The sequence below is a fragment of the Cynocephalus volans genome, chromosome 6, assembly GCF_027409185.1.
Source record: "Cynocephalus volans isolate mCynVol1 chromosome 6, mCynVol1.pri, whole genome shotgun sequence".
Lineage (NCBI taxonomy): Eukaryota > Metazoa > Chordata > Mammalia > Dermoptera > Cynocephalidae > Cynocephalus > Cynocephalus volans.
In genome coordinates, this window is record NC_084465.1 from 25049889 (window position 1) to 25075182 (window position 25294).

Consider the following 25294-nt stretch of genomic DNA (forward strand, 5'->3'; position numbering starts at 1 on the left):
GTCCTATAGGTATTGGCCACTGTGGGTCTGTCAAGGCAACCCTTTCTTCCTATTACATGAAAGTCATCATACTAGAATCCCTTCCTGAATTAGAGAGCTTTTATTCCAGAAGGCCACCATAAATAGAAATGTGTATATGTTATCTGGCATGAAAGGAGCGGGCTGACTGGAGGTAGCTTCGTCCTCTCCCTTTTCCCCATGAAATATTAGCACAGATGATGGGCAGGTTAAAACAGTTTCAGTTACTGAAACAGAGGGAACTGAGTGATGACAGAGACAGGACAGCATGGTAATAGCAAATTCTATATGGCTGCACACTAGAAAAGAGAACCAGATCCAGCTTGGAGAGGAGATCAGAAAGCAAGGAGACGGTGCTGTCCAGTACAACAAAGGGTGAGCTGAGGTGTGGAGCCAAAAAAACAAGCAGAAAAGAAGCAAACGATTTCTCCTGGTTTTCCCACATCTCAGATCAGTCTGAGAGGTCAGCTGAAGTTTGCCTTCAAAGAGACATTATGCCAACATTATGCCATCATAATGGTGGAATCAAGTCAAATCATTTCTCAAGTGCAAATTTTTATAGAGACCTTTTCTATGTTGATCATGTTTGATTTATTTTCTTCCTGTATATTTTCAAATAAGGTCAAAATGGTTTCCTACCCACAATTCCACACTGATTTACATCTATGCCAGTTACTGAATATATAGCACAAAGGTTGAGAACCTCTGGCCTTTGGCTTAATTTTATCCAACTTAATATTCGGGTCACTACTCTCGTGTCCCAAAAAATAACCAGCATTATAATGGGATTCTCTGGTGAGCACATTCAGAGTGAAGCCTCTAAGCAGAGGTTCTCGCCATTGGCTGCATATTGAAATCACACAGGGAATCCCCACATCACATCCAAAACAAATGACATATTAGGGGTGGGACCTAGACATTGATTATTTCCATGTGCAGCTGAGGTTGAGCACTTTCCCCCTTTAAGTCTTAAGATAATAAAGAGGCAGGAAGCTGCTAGTAACTGACAACTGAGCTCACCTCTTCCCTTTGGAATTTATCCTGAGGAGTTGGCATCAAAGAGCCAGATTCCGCAGTGGCAGCCAGCTTGGACACCCACTTTGTAAGTTTTCCATTTTGACTTTCCCACTTTATCCACCAGGTCTACAATTAAAAGATTTGAGAATGTAGAGAGTTGTGAACAGTAGTTAATCAGTAGTTCAAAGAGAATTGGTAATAGGTGATGGTGGTTTAAATGCCACACTCTAGAGATCCTGCATTCATCTTAAAAACAAACAAATTTTTAAAAAAATCATCCAACCTATTCAGTCTTTTCCCTCTCCTCCTTCTTTACCCATTTTGCTCTTCCCCTTCCTCTTTCTTCTTACCTGTCTCCTTCACCTGCTCTCCCACCCCATCACTGTCATTCTGCCTTCTTCTTCTTTTTTATTTTATTTATTTATTTTTCTGTCTTATTCTTCTTACCCCTTGTCTGTTTCGTTACTCTCTGTGCCTTCCTATTCCTCATGCATCTGTTTTATATTATTTTACTCTCTACTTTCTCCCCTTACCCACAACACATACCTCTCTCCTGTGTTTCATCAGCTTTCCCACATGCAACTCCTTAATTGGCTGACATGGAACAACAGCATCATCAGATTTTTATAATTATTAAATAAGATTTTTTGGGGTAATTTTAAAAGCAGATAAATACTGGTAATATAATATTTCTCTCTCCAAGGAGGGAAAAAAAAAAAAAACTTGCCCATAGTTAGCACTACTTCAATACTAACTATATAATTATTTTTCTTATCAGTTTGTGTATTGGTCCTAGATTACTTTTTTCGTATAGTTCAGTGACCCTCCATAGAAAAATGGTTGTCTGTTCTTCAAGAATCCCGACAACAGCAGCTGACATCACTGTAAAAAGTGAAACAAGCTAAAAACAGTAGTTGAGTATATACACCCTGAATTACATATTCAGTTGCAAAATCATCATCATTATTATTGTAATTACAGAGGAGAGGCATTTCAATAATTGTTCAAAGTGTCTTCTTGAGGAAATAACTAAATCAGGGCCAGCTGTCACCAACCATTCTACAATAATGATCCCTGTATGTGCGTCTTCAGTATGCATAGCAACTCTACAATAACAAATTTGTCTATTCATCTAATGTCCTTAAGCAACCTAAAAAATAACAAACCTGTGATCAGATCCAGTGTCTCACTTCTTAGTTGACCTGTGTTTTTAAACAGTGTCCCTGAATAACCTTAGAATCAACAACCACCAAACTAAAATTGCACCATCAATTTAATAACTAGGGTGGGTGGCCCAGCATCCACCTGTGACACAATGGCAACAAATCTAGGTATGGGAGTAGAGTAGAAGTCAGGTAGATAGATCAGCAGACTAAACAGAAAAATTTAGGAGAAACATCCACGAAATTAGACATGGCTTATTAACTTGAAAATTGTAAACAAATGGGAACTATGAGAAAAGAGGGAAGACCTTGCTTTTAGTTTACTTGTGAAATCAGACAAAATTTTTTGAGATTTTCTCTTCCCAAGATACAGCTGTGAAATGACTAATAGGAATTAAGTGAGCCTGCACCAGGAACTGAATGTGCCACTTCACTGAGAACAAAAATGTTCCCCTGATAGAGGCTGTCCTCTCAGATTAATACCTTGGGTGCTTTAAAGAGGACGAGCCAGGCGCGAATATGGTGCATTTGTAAAGAGCAAGAATTATCCAAACACCTTTGCAAATTTTTTCCATGAATCACTACATTTGAATCATGTTTATATTTTAACTTTCATGTTCCTGAAGAAACTTGAAAGAGAGGGAAAGAAAAAGAAGGAGAAAAAATTTCTTAGCACACTATTTTTCCCTTCCTGGGCCGCTTTGGCTTTCCAATAGGAGTCTTGCTGAAGGCTGGGCCTGAGCCACTTAAGAAAGGTGAATGATCTGGACTGCTTACGGAACTTGGTAACTTCTGGGATCCAGTCTTCCTAGGTTCTGAAAATCATACTCCTAGTTGCAATTGCTTAGTACCATTTGCATATTTGCCTCTCCAGCTAAAAACTATTTCCCCTGCATGCAACCTTATTTTGTTTTAGTAATTAATAAGCTATTTTCTACAAAAGTATCAGAAGGGGCACTGATTGACATTTTAAAAGTTATCTCAAGGCACAATCGTGTGTGTGTGTGTTTTTTGTTGTAAAAGTAAGAGATGACCATAATAAAAATAAATTGAAACTTCAAAATGGTTAAAAATGAAAGGAAAAAATATCCTTCCCGTCCTTATCACAAGGTAAGCACTATTTACTATTTCTTGTGTATTTTTTCCATATAAGGATATATAAAATATACAGCATTTTTACATAGAGCAGATCATATAATATACAAGAATACTTTTAAAAGTTTGTGGAAAAATAGAATTAAAAGATATTATGACTCTTTCTATGAACTTTTTGATGTGCCTTCGTACAATACCTTGCTTCATTCATACCTTGTTTTATTCATTTAATAATATATCAGATGCAGTGTTATAATACCAAGATCAAGGGTCAGATCCCCATACTGGCCAGCCGCCCCCCAAAAATAATAATAATATATCAGAAATATTTCCATGTCGGCACATGTAGATCTTTTAATCACTGAACATACCATAAATTTATTTAACTATTGCCCAATTGATTAATATTTAAATCATTTCCACTTATGCAGTTATTATAAATACTGTATATGTACATGTAAGATTGGGTTACATAGTTCCAAATTGTAACTCCAAAAAAGTTCCAATTCGCATTTCCTTCAACAGTGTAAGTTCCTCTATAACATTCCCAAAACTAAGTTTATTGAACCTTAAACTTTCTGTCGCTCATGGGCAAACATGGTATCATGTTGTTGTGATTTGCAATTTTCTAAGCATTAATGAAGTTGAGCATTTTTCTAAGTACTTTTTGCCATTCTTATTTTCTTTATGAGATATTTGTTCATATTTGTTGCTCATTTTTTCTTTTTCTTTTTTTTTTTTTCTTATAAAGCTGTGAGATCTCCTTGTATAGTTAAAAAATAAGCACTTTTTCTGTTGGGTTGCAAATAATTTTTTCTACCATGCCATTTGTTTTTGGCTCTGTTTAAGGTGTTTTCTTGTTGTTGTTGTCATCGTCATTTTTGTTTGTACCATATAATTAAATGTTTTACCCAAGTACACTTAGCAGCATTTTCCTTTTCAGTTTCTAAGTTTTGCCTGTTTTTGACTGTTAGGTTTCTTGCAAGATGGGTCTCTTTGCAGTTACCACTTTAATGCACGAAAGCTTGATTTGAATCACTATGTCATGTTATCGGTTAAGAAATTAGGTTTTACTGTGGAAAGAGAAAACTTACAAAGCCAGAGTCATGAAGAAAAGAGAAGGCACAGAGACTCCATCCTCCTCCCATTGTCCCTGGGTGATGTGCTGGCCTCACAGAATGTTTTGTGTTCCAGGAAGGAAACTCTGTCCCTCTTTTGGTCTCTCTTTTATATATAACAAGTATGAGCCTTATCAGTGAAAGAAGTAATCAGACTATCTTGGCACCAGGCAGCCTGGATTTTGGTGCCAGCAGTTTACGAGAGTTGTCTAGGAAACGCACACAAACTGCCCAGCACCTAGACTTTTAGTCCCGTGGGATGTTACACAAGGGAAAGGAAACCGGTGGTCCCATGGGAACCTGAGCTTGTATACAATTCCTCAGGCTGGGAGGAGCCCCCTTCCTCAGCCCCAGCCCCCCACACCTGTTTTGAGCCAACTCACTGACCAGACAACACAGAATGAGCACTCAGATTCCTTTAAAACCATCCTGCTCCTTCTATCGCATTAGATTATTAAGGAGTCAGGGAGTAGAGATGCAATTAACTCTTTTTTCACCCAACTTATTATTTTGAAAAATTTCAAACCCACAAAGGTTGAAAGAATGGAACAATGAATGCCCCTATACCCTTCACCTAGATTCACCAATTGTCAACAGTTTTTCACCTTTGCTTTGTCTCTTTCTATAATTATACGTGCATTTTTATCCTTTGAAGCATTTGAAAGTAAGCTGAATACTGTACTTCATGGTAGTTCACTTAGAATAATTCAGCAAACATATCCTAAGAATAAGGGCATTCTTCTACATAACTACAATGCCATTTTCCAGCCTGGGAAAATTAATGATTCAATAACACCTTTAAGTTCGTATTCAAATTTCTTCAGTTGTCCCACATGTCTTTTATAGCCATCTTTTTTTCTTTGATCCAAGCTCTTAACAAGGTCCATACATTGTATTTGATTCTATCTCTTAAGTCCAGTTCCCCAAGGTGGACATTTAGCAATGTCTGGAGACATTTTTGATTGTCATGACCGGGGGTGCTACTGGCATCTAGTGGGTAGAGGCCAGGGATGCTGCTAAATATCCTGCAATTCACAGGACAGCCCCTCATGACAAAGAATTATCTGGTCCAAAATGTCAATTAGTGCTGAGATTGAAAAACCCTGTTCTAGTCTATCTAGAACAGTCTCCCCACTTTATTTTTCATGCCACTGACTCTTTTGTAGCATCTAGACCAGTTGTTTTATAGTATCTCCCACACAGTAAATTTTTTTGTTTCTGCATGACTAGTTTCCATTTAAACTAATGGCAAGAATATTACACAGATGACTACAAGCTATTACTGCATAACAAACCACCCCCAAATTCAGAGGCATAATATTAAGAACCATGGGCTAGGTAATCGTACTGATCTGGGCTGGGCTCAGCTGATTTGGGTTGGACTCATTCATGCATCCCAAGTCATTTGGTAAGTTGGCTGGGGGCTGGTCAGTCTGGGATGACCTCAGCTGGGATGACTGGGCTCAGTTCCACTAGTCTGTCACACTTAGCAGGCTAGCCCTGGCCTGTTCTCATGGAAGAGGCAGGGTCTGAAAAAGAGTGGAAGCATCTATTGAGGTCTAGGCTTAGAGCTGGCATTCTGTCACTTCAACTGCATTATGTTGGCAAAACCAAGTAACAAAGCCAGCCTAGAGTCGAGTGGCAGAGAAATAAACTCTACTTATTGCAATCAGTTTATCAGAGTGATATTATGAACCCCTTATTGCATCATATCCAGAGGTACACAATGTCAGGTTGTGCCATTAGCAGTGATGTTAAGTTTGATACTTGGTTAAGTGGTAACTGACAAATCTCTCCTTTGGAAGCTCTATTATACATATGGGATGATTCTCTGGTGCATTGTGTCTTGTATTGGTTTCCTAGGGCTGTGATAACAAGGTACTCACAAATTGGGTGGCTTAGAACAACAGAAATTTATTGTCTGGAGGCTGGAAGTATGCAAATAATGTGTTGGCAGGGCCATGCTCCCTCTGAAACCTGTAGGGGAAAATCCTCCCTTGCCTCCTCCATCTTCTGGTAGCCCTAGGCATTCCGCGGCTTGCAACTGTAGCACGCCGATGCAGCCTCCATTTTCACATGGTGTCCCCCAGTGTCTGTGTCTTCGCATGGCCCTCTTCTTATAAGGACACCAGTCATACTGGATTAGGAGCCCACCCTACTCCAGTACAACCTCATCTTGACTAATTACATGTACAGTGACCCTGTTTCCAAATAAGGGCCCATTCTGGAGTATTGAGGATTAGGACTTAAACGTATCTTTTTTTTTTGGAGGACATAATTCAACCCCTAACACCCAGCAGCTTTTTCACTCAGTGGTTTTAACATCCTCTGATGACTCTTGCTCGATTCAGTTATTACCTTGGGGATTGCACAACAATATTTTTCTTAAGCTTCATCATTTCTTCAACATTTGTTAGCTGATATTCTTCTGCAAAGAAAAAGGTTTTGTTTTCCTGTTTCTCCTCTTGCTCTCCTACTTCCCTCCCCCCCACTTTTTCAATTACTTTAAATGCACTGCTTTTGCTTTGTATACAACCATAATCTTTATATGACCATAAAAACATTTTCATGATCATATTGTCTCAAATTTGACTACAGGGAGTCCATAAGATCAGCTCTTAATCAAAGAAGGCACAAATAAGTTTTTTAATTTTTTAGATATTTTAAATTTAAAATTCTTTTTTTTCAAATGTGGCTTTTTCAATTAACCCACCTCTATAAGACTTATTTCTGTCATCCATCTAAGTCAGGGCTCCTGTTTTTCTCCCTGGAGAGGCTATGTGATTGTTCCCCATGGGAAAAGTCTCACCATCATTCCTAAAGCACAGCCATAATGAAAGCTGTCATTTAGGGAGTATTCTGCTGCTTTAGATATATTATTTTTAATTGTCACAACTCTGTACATAAGTAATGTTACTACAAACAAGGGAGAAAGCATGGATTTTGGAAACTGATGGTTTGAATCCCTCTTCTATTTCCTATTAGGTATGTGATTTACGGTCCCCATAGACCTTGGTTTACTTATCTATACTATGGTGATGATGATATGTGCCACACAGATTTGAGCCTAGCAGCTTACCTGACCTAGAGTACATGTTATTAGTTCTCTTCTTTCCATATCCTGATGATAGGCTATGACTTCTAGGTCAAAATGGATAAGACACAGTGCCACAGAGTCCACCAGCAATTGATCAGGAGTTGATCTATCTCATTAATTCACAGTGTACTCATAAAGAATTAAAGATAGTTTAACCTAGGTTTCAGCTAAAGTTTACCTTTAAATATCTTTGGGGAAAAACAAGTTTGCTAATCAATTCTTAAACTAAACAATATTACACGAGGGAGAGAGAGAAAATATATTCAACTTAACAGAACAACTTTTGGAAAGATCTTCAGTATTTTACATGCACATTAGGAAGCTCATTTGAATCAATCCTCAAAATAGACTCCAAGTTTGTTCACCTGAAAACAGTGTGTTCATTCATTCCATACATAGTACTGAATGCCTACTATGTCCCGTGCAGTGTTCTAGGTACCTGGGACACACCAAATAAAACAAATATCCCTGCCCTTGTTTACCCTCCAGTTGGGGAAGATAGGTGAAAAACAAATAAATGTGCAAATATATAGAGTATGAGAAGTAGGTTAGTGCTAATGAGGCGGTGTACAGAGGACTGCAATTTTAAGTAGGGTTGTTATCACTTACTAGGTGATATCTGAGCAAAAACTTGAAAGAGGTGAGGAAATTGATCACATGGCCAAATGGAAGAATGACAAATACAAAGGTCCTCGGGCAGGAGTGTGCTGCTGGAGGCACAGCCAGGAGGCCAGTGTGGGTGGAATGCAGTGAATGAGGGAAGTATTTTATTTACCTAATGAACACTTAAATAGCCTTTATTAGTAGCATTATTTTAAGCACTTAAACAATATTAACTAATCCTCCCAACAACCATATGATGTGAGTACTGATTTTCTCTTTTCCAGATGAGGAAACTAAGGCACAGGAAGGTTAAATAACTGTCCCCCAGTTACATAGCTATCATGTGATAGAGCTAGGATGGGAACTCAGGTAGTCTGTTTCTAGCAAACCATGCTTTTAAAGCATCAAAGTATGCCGTGCTTCTTCCTAGCAGTAAGAAAGAAGGTCTGATAAGTGGGGACTAGATCCCACAGGTCATTAAAGGCCACTGGTAAATATTTGGGTTTTTACTCTGAGTAATATGGGTCTCGAACAGAAGAGTGAAATGTGTTTTTGTTGTTGTTCCAGAGATATCCAAAGCATTTACATACTTTAGGTATATTTTACTCTTGGCATTTAATGTGCTTATGCCAGATTCAAAGGATTTCAACTTATGGGAGCAAATAAAATTTGATCTGTATAATTTAAAATATCCTATCAAATACCATACATACAGTAATCTCCCAATTCTAAAGTCTTATACAAACCTCTTTATTATGTGGCTCTAGCAGCACTTGTGTACTTGACTAGGCTTTCTTGGAGTGCCAAAGCAAAGTTTTGACCATAAAACTTTGTTTTCCTACTTTGAAGGGGGAAAAAAAAAAGAAAAGCGGATCATTTAAAATATGTCCTATCCTATTGGTGGGAGCTAAAAATTAATATATAAATTCACACACACACACACAAAAAAAAAAACCAGGGGGGGCAGGAAGAAGATATAACAACCACAATTACTTGAAGTTGATACGACAAGCAAACAGAAAGGACATTGTTGGGGGGGAGGGAGGAGAGGGAGGAGGGAGGGAGGTTTTGGTAAGGGGCAACAATAATCAACCACAATGTATATCGACAAAATAAAAGTTTAAAAAAATTAAAATTTAAGTTTAAATTTTAAAAAAAGAAATAAAGTTCAAAAATAAAAAATAAAAAATAAATTAAAAAAAAATATGTCGTATCCTAACGGGTACAAAAGTATGGTATATCCACCCTAAGTGAATCCTTGGGCAGTGTATGCATGTATTGAAACAACACACTGTACCCCACAAATATGTACAAATAAATGTTAAAAATTTTTTGAATAATAATAAAAGCTTAATGAGTGAAAGAAGCTAGACCCCAAATTGTATATACAATATGATTCCATTTATTTAAAGTTTAAATACAGGTAAAACAAATATGTAGTGTTAGAAGTCTGCATAGTAATTACCCTTGTGGAGAAGGAGGTAAGAGAACGGAATGGGACACAGAGGGGGCTTCTAGGAAGCTTGTTACAAAGTTTTTCTTCATCTGGGTTCTGATTACATGGGGTTTACTTAGTGACAATTCATTGAGCTTACAATTCCACATATGTAACGCTGCAATAAAAATTTACTAACATAAAAAGAAAAGATATGTCCTATCTACATATGTTAGTGGTGCTGCCTTTTTGGGGCTTAATGTGTCAGTACCCTGTAGGGGCCACTGGCCTTACTAGGGCTCCATGACCTCAAATGTGGAATGATCCTGAGGCAACTGCCCTTGAGAATAACTAAAGGACTCGGGCTCGAGTAACTCACCCCATTCAAGGAACATTTAGGAGCAGCATGGGAAGAATCTGTCTGGAAAAGAGTGAAAGTTTGGGAAGATTACACAGTCATCTAAGAATGATATTAATGATCATCATAATAGCCACAATTTATTTAGTATTTACTGTACACCTAGCATCGTGCTAAATGCATTACAAGCATGAGCTATCTAGTATCATCATCCCCATGTTACAGGTGAGGAAAATAAGGCTTACTTCAGCTGTACACTGCTCAGATCATATACAATGTGACTTAAGCATAACTCTGCCTGTCTCCAAAGCCCATGTTCTTACTCATTATTCTATGCTGTCAAGGAATTTAACTCTACATGGTATATGAATTATTCCTTCTCTGTATGGTATATGAACTCTACGTGGTATATGAATTGTAGTTCTGTAACCCTCAAAACACTGTCTTCCTGGAGTGGTTCCAGGTCTGAATTTCCAACTGCTTATTGAACATCACTGCAAGTTTCAGCCTTAACCTCTCTTCTCTTCATTGTATCTATCACACACATCTTATGGGCGTCAACAGATTCTCTTGCCATCATCTCTCAAATCCTCAGTTGCTCACCCTGTGGCAGCCATTACTGCAGCTGACTTGCTTTGTTTGGGCCCATGTAGTACTGCTACTTAGGCCTGGGGCTTATCTGCTCCTTTCCCAGACTGGCCTTCCCTGTTGACTACCACTGAACAACCTCAACCAGGCTCACCAGCTGTCCACCATGAATTTCTGGCTTCTGTCACTCCCCAACCAGGATTAAAGGCCACACCATGGAGCACTGAATGTGTCTTGCTGAGAGATTATCAATGAGAACAAGTGACACAACCCCCAGAAGTATGAGGAAAGTAATTCCTGGTAGAGTAAATTTTGATCATTGGGAAATAGGAAATGGGAAGGAATCAAGAAGATGGGTTCCTTTTCCTTTTTCCTCCCAAGAACTTACTGAAAGCATGTTTTCACCATCTAGCAAGTCTGGAGATATTCTGTGCAGCCACACAGGCATACCTACTGTCTCTTTGCAGATTGCTCAAGCATCATCTCGCATGGCTTCCCATCCTTCTCTGTCTCTCTTCCCTTTTTTTCTCAGTCTTACTGCCCTAGGATTGCATCTCCTAAATAAAACATTAGCATTCATTCTTGGTTTGAGTTCTATTTTTCTAGAAAACATGGGCTAACGTATTCAGGCTCAACTTCTCTCAATGGAACCACCACTTCCTAAATTCTCTCAGCTCAAAGTCAAACTCCAAGAATGTGTTCCAAAAGATGATAATAGCTGAAAATAATATTACCAATATCCTCAGTATACCTTATAGAATTTGTTCATTACCCCTCAAAAAAGTGCAGTTTGTTTGGAAGAAAATAAAAATAATTAAAATGGTCCTTGGTGCTAAAAAGATTTTGAACCAGTAGCTCAAAACTAGCCTCAGTCCTAAATCCACTCATTTCCTGAGTGTCTCACGACTAGCTTTTCCCTTTCTTTCCAGTCCTGCATGGTTTGGGTCTCTATTATTCTTACTTAGACTATTATCATTGCTTCCTAATTTGTCTTTCAGTTTTCACATTGTTTCCTAATTTGTCTTTCTGTTTTCACATGCTCCTGATCCAATCTGAATACCATTGCTAAAAGGTAGATAGTCCTAAAACTGATTTTATCTTGCTCCCCCATGTTCCAAAACCTTTAGTAACTTCTCTCTGCCCATAGAATAATGTCCAAAGTTCCTTGTAAAACTAATATTTGGTGACTTTATGACAATAGCAAAACCTTGGCACTCAAGGCTCTCCATAAACTGTCGTGACCTACATTTCCAGCTTAACACCAACTATAGTGTCTCTGTATTTGAATTATACCATCAGCTGATCTGGGCTGCTTGCTTTTCCCTAACACATGCTGTGCTTGTCTGAGACCACCATGCCTCTGCTATTGAATGAATAACCCAAGTACTTGTGGGTTTTGAAAAGGACCCCCGCCTGCCCCTTCTGCAATTGTCAGAATGCCTGCCACTCCCATAGACTCTTCAAGGGGTTTCTAATAGGAAACTAGATTATGTGTCAACATATTCTGCCATTCCAAATGAAGCCCTTTAGGTCAGGAGGGGGCACCTGACCTAGGACATCAAAACTATGCTGATGAAATGGTTTGTCTAGAAAGCTCTCACAGCCTGCACTTGACAGTGAACAGCCAAGCCGGTCAGATCCTTTCAGGCAGTTGAATATGAAATACAGAGAGGAAGTCAGAAATTAGCAGTGGACAGAAGCTAGAGGACACACACAGGGAAGGAGGAAAGCTGAAATCTTGTGGCAGCAGAAACCTCGATGCAACAGAAGCTGTGAGATGGAGAAAAGAATAGAAAGTACTGAGTGGCAAGGGCAGCAGAAGCTGAGAGTCACAGTAATACAGATAGAGTCCAAAGCAACAGCTATTTACTGCTGAAGAGCCCATAAGATAACCCAGTTGCTATGATTGTACTGTATGCTGAATCACCTTCCAGTTCCCATTGGCCATTACTTAGACTGAAGTAAGCTGAGTATGTCTCTGTTCTGGAAATTAAATTTTTGCCTTTTTGAATCTCTATCAGTCAAGATCATGGCAGGAAACTGAAGGCACATTCAGCTGGGATTTTGAAAATAATTTGATGAAGACATATTTACAAGGATGTAAGCAGGCTTATGGGAACTTAAGAGAATGTCGAGGTACCCAAGGACCAGCAATAGTGGAAACCCAGGGCTGAAGAGAAAAGGGGAGGAAATAGTTTTATTGGAGCCCAGGAAGAGCAGGAATTGTGAAGGAACATAGCTATTGATGAAACCATGGTATTAAAGCAGGGAAGAATGAAAAAATATCTCAACCTTTTTTTCTTCCTATCTTCTGACACTTGCTGACACCTCTGAGTGGCCAAACCCAACAGCAAGCCAGAGGGCAGTGGAACCCAAATAATACAATCTGTGAGGTCACAGCCTCATTGGGCCCAGAACAGGGCAGAAAAGCACATAGAACTGTAGTGAGCTGAATGGTAGCCACGCTCCCCGCACAAAATATGTCCACACCCTAATCTCCAGAGCCTGAGGATATTACATTACATGGCAAAGGATGTGATTAAGTTCAGGATCTTGAGAGGAAGAGCTTATCCTAGATTACTAGGGTGGGCCCTAAATGAAATCACATGTATACTTATAAGAGAGATGCAGAGGAAATTTTAAGAGGGAAAAGAAGGAGGCAATGTGACCATGGAGGCAGAGACTGAAGTGGAGTGGTCCCAAGCCAAGGAAATCCTGGGGCCACCAGAAGCTGGAAATGGCAGGAAGAGATTCTCCCTTGGAGACTTCGGAAGGACTGTGGCCCTGCCAAAACCTTGATTTTGAACTTCTGGCCTCCAGAACTATGAGAAAATTAATGCCGTTGTTTTGAGTTTAATTTGTTATGGCAGTCACAGGCACCACTACAAGGACCAAACAGAGAATAACCAGCACAAAATCTATTCATCTCAAATGACACGACGATATCCTTGATCACTTTGGCTGGACATTCTTTTCTCTACCTTTTATTTTCCCTGTGGTATTTCCTTTGGGACCACTCATATGCTTCAAATTATATGCTCCCAAATTATGGTTATTTTTGTATACAAATGTCTTTTCCTCCAAACGAGATTATGACATTCTTCTTTAGAACAAGAACCATGTCTTGTACGTCTTTGTATCCCATAAAAATCCTAGCAGAGTACTCCAAACAGCATGGACATTCTGTAATTGGTAAATAGGAAAGAAAGCCTCCATTTGTCCATCTGTAAATGGAAAATAACAATTTCCACTGACTTGCCTTTCAGAGATAATGATGGCAGTGTTTCCTAGAAACAATTTCTGTACCTGTAACAGAGTGATATATCTGAAACACCCATTCCTGCTGGAGCCATTCTTCAGGAAAAACAAAATTACATTAGTTTTAGTGTGCCCTCCTTTCAATGTGGAGCTGAATCTACTTGTAGTTCACCCCAAGGAGAAAAAGGCAGGGGATAATTAAGAAAATGTAAGAGCTGAGGATTGGTGTTTTCTCAAGAACTTTGATTCATTCAATAAATATTTATAAAAGAACTAGTATGATAAAATACAGTCTATTGATGCTGAGGAAACACACACACACACACAGAAAAATGTATGATCCCAAGTAAGTAATTGTCATGCAATATGATGAATGCTTTTTATAAAATTAAAATGCTGTGGGTCCAGAAAGAAGGGAATGATTAACTCTATTGATGGGAGTTTCACCAAAAAAAAAAGGTCACATTCAAGCTGGTCTTTTAGGACTACATCAGGCAGAAGCAAAGTCAAGAGTATTCCAGGACCCAGAGAAATAACTTTGCCTGAGCTGTTGCCAAGCAAACCACACCCTCAGCTCAGCCTTATTGTATCCACAAAGGCCTATTTTTATTCATTATCCTCATAGATACTTTTAAAGAGAAGAAGGGAGTTCTGATTACTTCCCTATTTTGTACCCAGGTATTTTATATGTCAAATCAGAAGGGAAAGTAAAGGTTGACTTCTGACAAGTCCAGTAATGAGTCCAGAAATCCATCCAATAATTAGTTAAAATGGAGACTCTTACCTTTGCTGAGCTTCTACCTCATTTCTGAAAACTGAGGCTCCCTGTGAGAGTACCAGGGCATTTACAGTTCAGAGCAAAGCAGGCAAGGAATGACAGCACCCTTGTCTCACTGCCCCAAACCAGGAGGCACTTCCCTGTGGCAAACACTCCTTGAATGGGAATTACGGCTGAGGCCCTTTTTCCTCCCCTAGGCTGACCTTCAAATCACTCCTTGGGGAACAGCTCTGTCCAGGGCACGCCCAACTTCTCTCCCAGGCCAGTCCTGCTAGGCCTGTGAGACCAGAGCCATGCTGTTATGAGTGGGAGGAAAAAACTCTTGGGAAAGCAGCCAGGGGAGAGAGAATGACGAGCCGAAAGCCACCAAGGGTCACAAGATTCCCCATCCTCACCCTGCCACTTCCCCTGGAAAATGGGGAAGCTGGGAAACCAGAACCCTAGTCTCATAGTACGCATCACTTGTCCTTGTTTTCTCAAGAAGCCTCTACCTTCCAGACCCTGCCAGGAAGCCCGCGGCATTTTCATGAAGCAGTAATAACAAGGACAGAGCGTTCTAGCCTGCTGGAGCCTGCTGGCTGGTCACTCTTTCCACTGCCTTTTGTTTTCATGCATCATTCCCCTCACTTGCTTCTCAGATTCCTCAGGGCTTTGAAAAAGCCACAAATGCTCCACACAGTGACACCACCCAGTAGGCTGGCAGACTTCACTGACATGCACCCTCCCCTAAGCGATCACACGTACTCAAGCCCTGACAACTGACACCCAGCCGTGCGCCTAGTAAGAAGGAAGACAGCTTCCAGAATGGACCCACCCCCACCTGCCTAGTTGGCAAAGGTAGGACTTTAGATTAAGTACCACCCAGTGGACTGGTAAATCATGTATTGCAGCTTTATTCAAAATGCATCTGCAAGGTATGTTGGGCAGTGGTACTTTTTCACCCTTTCCACAAAGATCTAAATGCAGCCAACATGGACATTATCAACAAAGTGCCAGAGTGGTCTCACTATGCCAATTTACACGTCAGTATATCAGATTGTATGCACATGCATACATGGGTCAGAGACTCTATATCCGTGTTTCAGAATCACTTGTGGCACATTTCAAACCACACTCCAGAGCTACCCTATCAGAATCTATGAAAATAGGGCCCAGATATGTGTATTTTTTAAAAAATAACTTGAAAGAATATGGGACAAGAGAAATTCTCATATATCATTGATGAAAGTAAAAATTGGTTTGGCTACTGTGGAGAGTAAGCTGGAAAGCAATCTAGTAAAGTCGGCAATGTGCATATTCTATTCCCTAGCAATTTGTGTTCTAGATGTATTCCCTCGAAGAACTCACACACATGTCCAAGGAGACATACACAAGGACATGCATTTGAAATTGCTAATAACTAGACATAACAAATATCCACCCATAGGATAATAGATTCTAGAATATTTATGTGATGGGGTTCTATATTGCAATACTATATAATATAATATTACTTATATTATAAAGAATGGACTATCTCTACAAGTATCACATGGATAAATCTCAACGTAATGGTGTTGAGAAAAAACAGGGTACAGAAAGATATGTACACTGCTTGCATACATGTTTAAACATCCAAAACATATATTATGTAGTAGAAGTATAAAACCACGTGTGGGAAAGATTCTCATCATGTTCAAGAGACTGGTTACCTTTGGGGAGAGATGAGATGGGAGGTCTTCTGTACATAAAATGTTTTATTTATTTTTTTAAAATCTTAAGCAAATATGGCAAGCTGTTATTATTTATTAAATCTAGAGTGTGGATACATGTCCCACAGGTGACTCTGAGGGTCATGGCCATCCATATGATAGGATCTTGTGAGATTCTTAGGATTCTCAGTTATGGAAAATAAAGGTTTGTTCTCTATAGTGAGCCACCTTGCTGAACACAAATGACACTAATGAGCCCTCTTAGTGTATGCAAACTGAGATGTTTTCATTAATGGAGGAGTTGCTACACAGGTCCACTTACACTCTCTTACCTAGGTGCCCTTGTGACTAGCTGGATTTGTGAGCATCCTAAACAGAGTCAGAGGTGCAACAGAATGAAGATAAGGATTGGTTCACATGTGGATATCATTATTATAAGCATACCCAGAAATTCCAAACCTGGCTGAAAACCAGATAAAAATTTTAATGCAGTTGCCCATGCCCCACTGTCTAAGAATACGATACAGTAGTTCTGAGGTGAGACTCTAGAATCTATATTTTTAAACAGCTTACCAAGAGATTCTGATAGTCAGTAAGGATTGAGAAATGAAAACTGTCCATGGTTATGTTCTATTAATGTTTTCAAAGAAGTTGGGTAGGGAGAGAAATGGGAAAAAAAGAAGCAAGAAAAGTAAAAGAGGAAAGAAGGAAGGGAAGGAGGGGTGGAGTGAGCCTTCAAATCCAGCTCAAATCCTTCTTACTCTATTTTTCCTAGCCCTTTTCAGACCTGAATTGTCTCTTCATCCCCTGAACTTTGCCAAAGCTCTAATTATCTGTAACATTTATTTGGCAATTATATACTTCCCTGTACATTGCTATAATAGCCTATCATTTACTCAATAGATTTATGTCTTATTTCTTGAATTAGGCTATAAGCTTCTTCAAGACAAAAACCATATCTTGTTCATATTTGTATTTCCTATAGTGTCTAACATAATGCCTCACACAGAGTAAGAAGTAAAGGATCATAATTAAAAATATAAGATAAAACAAGTTCAGAAATGTGGCAGGATACAAGAGCAATATACAAAAATCAATTGTATTTCTATACACTAGCAAGGAACAATCTGAAAATGAAATACAATGTAATCCCTATCAAAATCCCAACTGCTTTTTTTTATTTTGCAGAAATTGACAAGCTGATTATACACTTCATGTGGAAATACAATCCAGAAGAGCCAAAACGATCTTGAAGAAGAAGAACAAAATTGGAAAATGCACATTTCCTGATTTCAAAACTCGCAACAAAACTACAGTAATCAAGCCATAAGGCATAGGGATACACATATAGATCAATGAAATAGAATTGAGAGTCCATAAATAAACCCTTCCATTTATGGTCAATTTAATTTTTGACAAAGGTGCAAAGAAAATTCAGCAGGGAAAGAGTACTTTTTTCAATGACTAGTGCTGGGACAACTGAATATCCAAATTCAAAAGAATAAAGTTGGACTCTCCTTCACAGCAAAAAAATAAAAACACAAAATGGATCATAGACCTAAATGTAAGAATTAAAACTATAAAACTCTTACAAGAAAACTTAGGAGTAAATCTTCATGACCTTGGATTTGGCATTGGTTTCTTAAATATGTCACCAGAAACAGAAGTGACAAAAAAGAGAAAAAGATAAATTGGACTTCAAAGTAAAAGCTTTTGGGCTTCAAGGGACACCATCAAGAAAGTGAAGAGACAACCCACGGAATGGGAGAACATCTTTGCAAATCATATATTTGACAAGGAACTTATATCCAGAATATATAAAAATCTATTACAACTTAATAAAAAACAAACAATTCAATTAAAATATGGGCAAGGAATTTGAATAGACATTCTTCTAAAGAATATATACAAATGGCCACTATGCACATGAAAAGATACTCAACATCATTAGTTATCAGGGAAATGCAAGTCAAAACCACGATGAGACACTTCATACCCACAGAATGGCTATAATAAAAACAGACAATAACAAGTGTTGGGGAGGATATGGAGAAATTGGAACCTTCATATATTGCAAGTGAGCATGTAAAATGATTCAGCCACTTTGGAAAAGTTTGGCAGTTCCTCAAAATGCTAAACATGTAATTACCAAATTACTCAGCAATTCCACTTCGAGGCATATGCATACCAAGAGAAACGAAAACATATGTCCATACAAACACTTGTACATGGCTGTTCATAGCGGCATTATTTATAATGGCCCCAAAGTGGAAAAACTCATGCCCATGAACTGATGAATAGGTAAACAAAATGTGGTATATCCATAAAATGGAATGTTTTCAGCCATAAAAAATAATAACGTACTGATCCAAGCTGCGATATGTATGAACCTTGAAAACATTGTGCTAAAGGAAGGAAGCCAGACACAACAGACCACATACCGTATGATTCTATTTGTATGTAATTTGCAGAATGGGCAAACCCATAGAGACAGAGTAGATTAGTGGTTGCCTGGGGTTGGGATTGGCTTGAGAGTGGAGAGTGGGCATTGGGAATGACTGCTGATGGATACAGGGTTTCTTTTTGGGGTGTTGCAAATTTTCTAAAATTAGATAGTTGCACAACTCTGTGAACACAATAAAAAACATTGAACTGTACACTTTAAATGGGAAAATTTTATGGTATATGAAATATATCTCAATAAAGCTGTAAAAGCAATAAAAAAAGTGTAACCCAGCTTTGAACTGTAGCTCAGTTACTGTTGCTGAACAGACCAAGCTCAATGCCTCCTCAGGATCTTTGCATTTGCTATTACCCTCCATCTTTACACTGTTGAATTCTTCTCATCATTAAGGTCTTCTGAATCCCTCTTCCAATGTTGCACAGTCGTCCCCACCCCTGTCAATCACTATCAATTACCCTTTTTTATTTTTCTCACAGTGTTAATCACTATCTGAAATCATCTTATTTCTTTTCTTCCCTAAAAAAGTTATTTATTTATTTATTTTTGATTATACATGTTTATGGGGTACAGAATTGACTATCAGTATTTGTGTACAGTATGTGATGATTAAATCAGTATTATTAACATGTTCATCATTTACAAATTGTGGTTTCTCTTTGTGTGCCTTACCTGATTACTCCCTAATCCCCCCTCCTCCTCTCCCTTTCCCACCTCTGGTAACTATAGGTCCATTCTCTTCTTTTGAAATTTCAACATGTTATTGTGGTCTTTCTTTCTTAGCTCCCACTTATGAGTGAGAACATTCAGTATTTCTCTTTCTGTGCCTGGCTTATTTCACTTAATTTTCTCCAAGCTCATGCAAGAAATCATCCTATTTCTTAGTTTACTAGTTTCTTATCTATTTCTCCCACAAGCTTCATGAGAAAAGGGACCTTGTCTGTCTTAGTCACTACTGTATCTTTATGTCTAAAACAGTGTCTAGCACACAATAAACATTCAATTATATTTGTTGGATTCTAGATGAATGGAAGGTGGCTAATCTCCAAGCTTCACCTAATATCTCTAAATATTTATTTCCTAGCTACAAAATGGCATAATAATAATAACTTCACTTAGTCCATGGATTATTGTGAGGATTGAATAACAGTGCGTGCAAAAACATAGCTCATAGTAGATATTCTATAAATGTTAATAGTAATTACTATTACTTTTGCCACCACCACTACTACTCTATAATTTAAATGGTTCAAATGAGGCTAATGAGCACCTGAACTAAGGGATTATCAATGGTAAAAGGATACCTGGATCCTGTCTTCAAGGCTGGATAAGCTTTTCATTCAAGGCCCTTGGAATTTGGCCCCTACTTCAACTAACTCAATCAGTAACAGCTAGTTATTACTGGGATCACCTGGATTATAAAGAAGGGAAAACAATAAAAGATAAAGAAGGAAAAGGAAGGGGGAAGAGAAAAAGACTAAAGAAAAATGGTCCCAAAAGAAGAAAAAAGAAGGGAATGGCCAGATGGATCATAGTCCAGTAACTGTTTACCCACTTATTAAATATTCCATAAGAATTTACTGTGCATCCATTGAGCACAAATATAGTAGCCCCCTGATATTTGACTTTTCTTCAATGACTTAAAAGATCCATGTCATGAAGTCATTGAAGCATAAATTTGAACCACGTGAGGAATGAGGCCGGTATACAGAAGCAGGTCATATAGTTAGAAAGTGACTTTAACCTACCGGTCAGCATCTATATCTAGGCTTGTCACCTTTGTGGTAACCCTCATTTAAAAGTCAGATAGAGTCACTGAAAGTTATTCTTTACTGTATTTTGTGAAAGAAATGATATTCTATCGTGGCATATTAACCAGGAAATTAGGGTTATGCTGCTAATGAACTAATGACCCCCAAATCTCAGTTACAACAACAGTTTATATCTGATTCATGCTACTTAACCAATACAAGTCAGCTGTGACTCTGCTCCAGTTTATCTTCACTCCAAGACCCAGACTGATGGAGCAGCTATCATCTACAACATCACTGGTTGTCACAGAGAGTGAAAAGAAAGATGGTGAAACACACTTTGCCCCAAATCAACACACATCATCTCCACCCACATTTTATTGGCTAACACAGCAAGGTGAAGAGGTATAATTGTCCAATAGAGGGAGGCATCAGAGGGAGGAAACTGGAATGCTTGGAAAAGGGTAGTACAACTTACAAGTTGCATTCACAAATTTGAAACCTTGAAAGAAAGGCCTGGAGAGGTCTCCCTTTTAAATTTCAATAATGTCCCATACTCTTTATGATAGGGAGAAAAAATAAGCATATATGAAATGGGATTACGAGTACTATAATAATAAATTACCACATGTAAGAAAATATGCAATACACTCTAGTGTCCAGACATAAGAAAAATATAAATAAAGGCGCAGAAGCCCTTTGAGAAGCCCAGCCTTCAAGAGAGTGCAATGTAGATGATATGTCTCTCAGACCTCTGAAAATTCTTTATAGCCCTCCTGGGCACTCTAGTCACAGGGCAATTCCACTAATTTCTCTGGAGACTGAAGCATCTTGTCTTTCAGGAAATTGGTGAGTTGTGCAGTTGGTGACTTGTTGCATGCTGGGAAAGGCAGACTCCTGCTAGACACTTACAGTAGTGATGTCACTATCTTTCTAGGAGATGAAGTATTTGTTTACTAGTATGTCTTATGGCTACTCTTTTCCTCAAATCTAGAGTCCCCAGCCACTCATGGCTTCTTTAAAAAGTGTGGTTGTTATGAGCTGAATTATGCTCCCTCCCCAACATCATATGTTGAAATCCTAACCTCCAGTACCTCAGAATGCAATCATATTTGGAGACAAGGTCTTTAAAGAAGTAATTAAATTAAAATGAGGCCTTTAGGGTGGGCTCTAGTTAAATATAACTATTGTCCTTAAGAGGAACTTTGGACGCAGAGGCAACATGGCTGTGCCCACCTGCAGGAAAGACCATGTGAAAACACAGCAAGAAGGCGGCACATACAATCCAAGGTGAGGGGCCTCAGAAGAAACCAAACCTGCCAACACTTTGACCTTGGACTTCCAGCCTCCAGGACTTGAGAAATAACTGTCTGTTGTTTCAGCCACCCAATCTGTGGAATTTTGTTATGGCAGCCCTAGCAGACTAGCACAGTAATTCTTTTGAGTCTATAACAATGACGTGGTGTATAAAAAAAGCCTGTGCTTTGAATTGTCATATTTGCAATAGTGTTGATGGGCTGCCTCTTCTGATCACCCTATGTCATCAATTGTTAGAAATGTGAGAAATCTCCAGGAGATCAATTCCTGCGCAGTGGTTATCATGTGCAGGCCCCTGGAGGGCCCTGACCTTTGGGAAAGCCCTGTTAACCAACCTGAAATAAGGTAAATACTTAGAAGAAAGTCTCTTTCGTCTCTCAGAATTTTCATCAATTGGTAGAGATTCATGCTTAAAAAGGAAAATGTCATTTTAAATGATGTTTAATTACTAAGGACTTTTAATAACATGGAGAAATGATTATAATATTAAGTAAAAAATTCAGCATGCAAAATTAAAATGTATATATAGAACCATCTTATCTGCGTGATGATATGCATAGAATAAAGACTGAATAGAGAATTATAGTCAAAGTTAACATTAGTTTTTCCTTAGGTAAGATTATAGGTTATTTCTGTTTTCTTCTTTATACCTGTCTGTATTTCTGAATTTTTCATATTTAGCATGCATCATTTTTATAATCACAAATATGAGTATATTTTAAAGATTAAAAACTGGAGCAGATAGTGTATAACTCGATGCTATGATTGAGGCTCATCCCAGGAGATACAGCTCTGAGGCTCATTGGGCAGATCCGAGTACCACTGGAACCCTGCTGCCCACGCATCCTCTTGGGATTTGGTCTTAGTATGTTCCTCCATGCCTGGAAATTCCAATTATGCACCTCCCTTGCCCTCCTTTCTAGAACAGTTCTCTGAGCACTGACACTCCCTTCAGACCTCTAACCCTCGACTCTGAATTTGGACTTTCTTTCTGGATTGGAGTGCCCACCTCTATTTCTCTATCAATGACTCAATCCAGCCTCTCCCTCCATCACCCACACTCTGCTCCCAACCTTTTGTGCTCTGAGGCTGCCCTCAGCTCTGCACTGGCACCTGTGTCCTCCATGAGTGGGGTGGCTGCAAAGTAACAGGCACAAAATGAAGGCGGGGGGGGACAAGAGAAGAGGAATATTGGGGGAAATGCTTCTAAGGGTTCCTTCCCTGTGGAGGTGTGACACTCCTGGCTCCCTCCACTCCTCCTCTTACTCTCCCTCTTTAAAGGAGAGTCTTAATCTGATTGGTGAATTTGTGAATGAAGACTACACAGGGCATGCTCAGCCCAGCTCTGCCTTGCTGCTTCTTAGATATATCTGACCACAGTGAGGATGTCACCTTGCTCTGCTCCTCTGTGGGCAGGGTCCCCTTCCTAACCCAACAGCCATCCTCAGCATGGAAAGACCTGTCCTGGTCAAACGTTACTTGTGACGGGATGAATAATTCCACCTAATTGTGAAACTTGTTTAGCAGTCCCATTAGCTCCCACAATAAACAGGCTTTATCAGTAATCAAGATAGTTATGGACTGAATAACAACCCCCTAAATTTATATGTTGATATCCTAACCCCCAAGGTGATGATATTAGAAGGTGGGACCTTTGGGAAGTCAATAGGTCATGAGGGTGGAGCCCTCATGAATGGGATTAATCCCTTTATAAAAGGAATCCAGAAAGCTCTCTCACTGTCTTTCTGCCATGTGAGGACACAGTGAGAAGTCTGCAGTCTCCAGCCCAGAAGAGGGCCCTCGCCAGAACATGGCCCTGCTGGCACCCGATCTTGGACTTCCAGCATTCAGAACTGTGAGAAAGAAATTTCTGTTGTTTAAAAGCCAAACAGTCTATGGTGACTTCTTATGGCAGGTCAAACCAAATAAGACAAAGATGATATTTTGGTCTCCATCTGTTCACTCTTTGTTCTCATTTCTCATCTTGACCAGAACCAGAGATGTGGAGTGAGTAAAGATATGTTTTTGGCGGGATTTCCTCAGAAGCCCAAAAAGGAAATAATTTAAGAGACAACTCTGTGCCCAGCACTAAGAAAGGAGCTTTACACGTGTTAGTTTATCCCTACAACCACCCTCAGTAGTGGACGTAATTTTCCCCTATCACATACAAGGACACGGAGGCTCAGAGAAGTTTAGAAGCTTGTCCAAGGTCTCACAGCTAGTGAGTGGCAGATGTCTCTCTAGTTTCAAAGCCCAGGCATTTTCCACTGCTTAAGAGCATGTCTTGGAGTGCTACCAAGACACACCTCAGGGACTGAGGCAGCAGTCTCATCTTGGTTAATACCTCGTCCTAAGTAACTGAGCTACCAACTAAGCAACATGAAAGAGAGGCATAGATGATACAATCCAAGGACAAGGAGCAAGGTGATTATAAAATTCTAGACCAAAAAATAAAAATAAAAATAAAAAAATCCATTTTTCCCCAGATTTCTTAGAAATTTTTGGACAAAGTCCCCCTACTTATGCTTTGGCTTCCCCAGTTGTAAAATAATTCCACACTACCCAGTCCTACTGAAGTCAGAACACATGTTAGGTTTCTCTGAGACTAGCCCCAGCACAGTCGTCCCTTCACTCCTACTCTCCACTAGAAAACAAATCTATGTCATATTGCCTTGGGTCACACAGGGAGTAAAAATAATTATAATGAATAATGGATCAGTTTAACAGTATATGAAAACCAGAAGCAGCAAATGGACGAAAAGGAAATGATATTAAGATGTCATCCATAGGTGGTTGACCCTTTAAAGTGACAAGCTGAAGATGTTTTGATCTGAGCCCTGAAGGACAGTCAGCTGGCCGGCTGAACCACAGTCACTCTCAGAGAGCCAACAACGTCCCCAGATGCCAAGGGGCCAGGCAGTGTTCCCCCCACTGCTGCTTTCTTCTCATCTTCCCCACAAAAACTCAGAAAGTGCAAGGGCACCTCAGCAGCCACTAAGCACATTCCCTATTGTCCTCCAGGGAAATTTGATGCTGAAAAATGGACCTTTTCCAGAATAGTGGTTTAAGCCAGATGAGGAATTACAGAAAAGATGGCCTTCCATAGAAAACAGCTGGCCTGCAAATCCCCAATGTCTTCATTAGGGAACTGAAACCAGGCACACCAGCTGGTCTCCACGGCTTTGAAGCACTATGGTACAGTAGAAAGAGCAATGCTCTAGGGCTGGCGGCAAGAGACCAGCCTTCCAGTCCCCAGCTCTGCCAAGTTTGAGTTGGGTGACCTTGGCAAAGATACTTAACTTCTCTTGGCCTCACTTTCCTCATTTGTTAAATGAAGTTTGACCCAACTATGATGCCTTCTGGTTCTAAAATCCTTTATCTTTCATCTTCAGATTACCATCCTACATTTGAAGGAAATTAAAGCACATTCTTGGGTGTTTCCTGCTATTTCAGTGATCATGCCTCTCTCTTTTTCATATTTTCATTGGCTTCCCTTTCTCTACAAGAGTAAGCCAAAATTTTCCAGCATGGCATTCAGGTTCTTTG

The 25294-nt window shown here is 39.2% G+C and overlaps 1 protein-coding gene across 20 annotated transcripts in view; it reads right to left on the reverse strand.

Annotated features, from left to right (window-relative positions):
- Positions 1–25294, reverse strand: part of MKLN1 (muskelin 1) — a 335447-nt gene that overhangs the window by 194775 nt on the left and 115378 nt on the right. For 5 of the 20 annotated variants that reach the window (XM_063099591.1, XM_063099577.1, XM_063099582.1 and 2 more), the window contains one exon: positions 9926–9967. The exons of 3 other annotated variants lie outside the window; for them this stretch is intronic. Coding sequence is in view for 1 of the 17 variants with exons in the window: in XM_063099598.1 (XP_062955668.1) it covers positions 9926–9930 (5 nt within the window). In the remaining 16 variants the exon portion in view is untranslated. Of the gene's footprint in view, positions 1–1038; positions 1162–6769; positions 6840–8857; positions 8950–9925; positions 9968–14534; positions 14941–15019; positions 15036–25294 lie in introns of those variants that run through there. 12 more of the 20 variants (XM_063099598.1, XM_063099585.1, XM_063099576.1 and 9 more) reach the window with 9 other exon arrangements.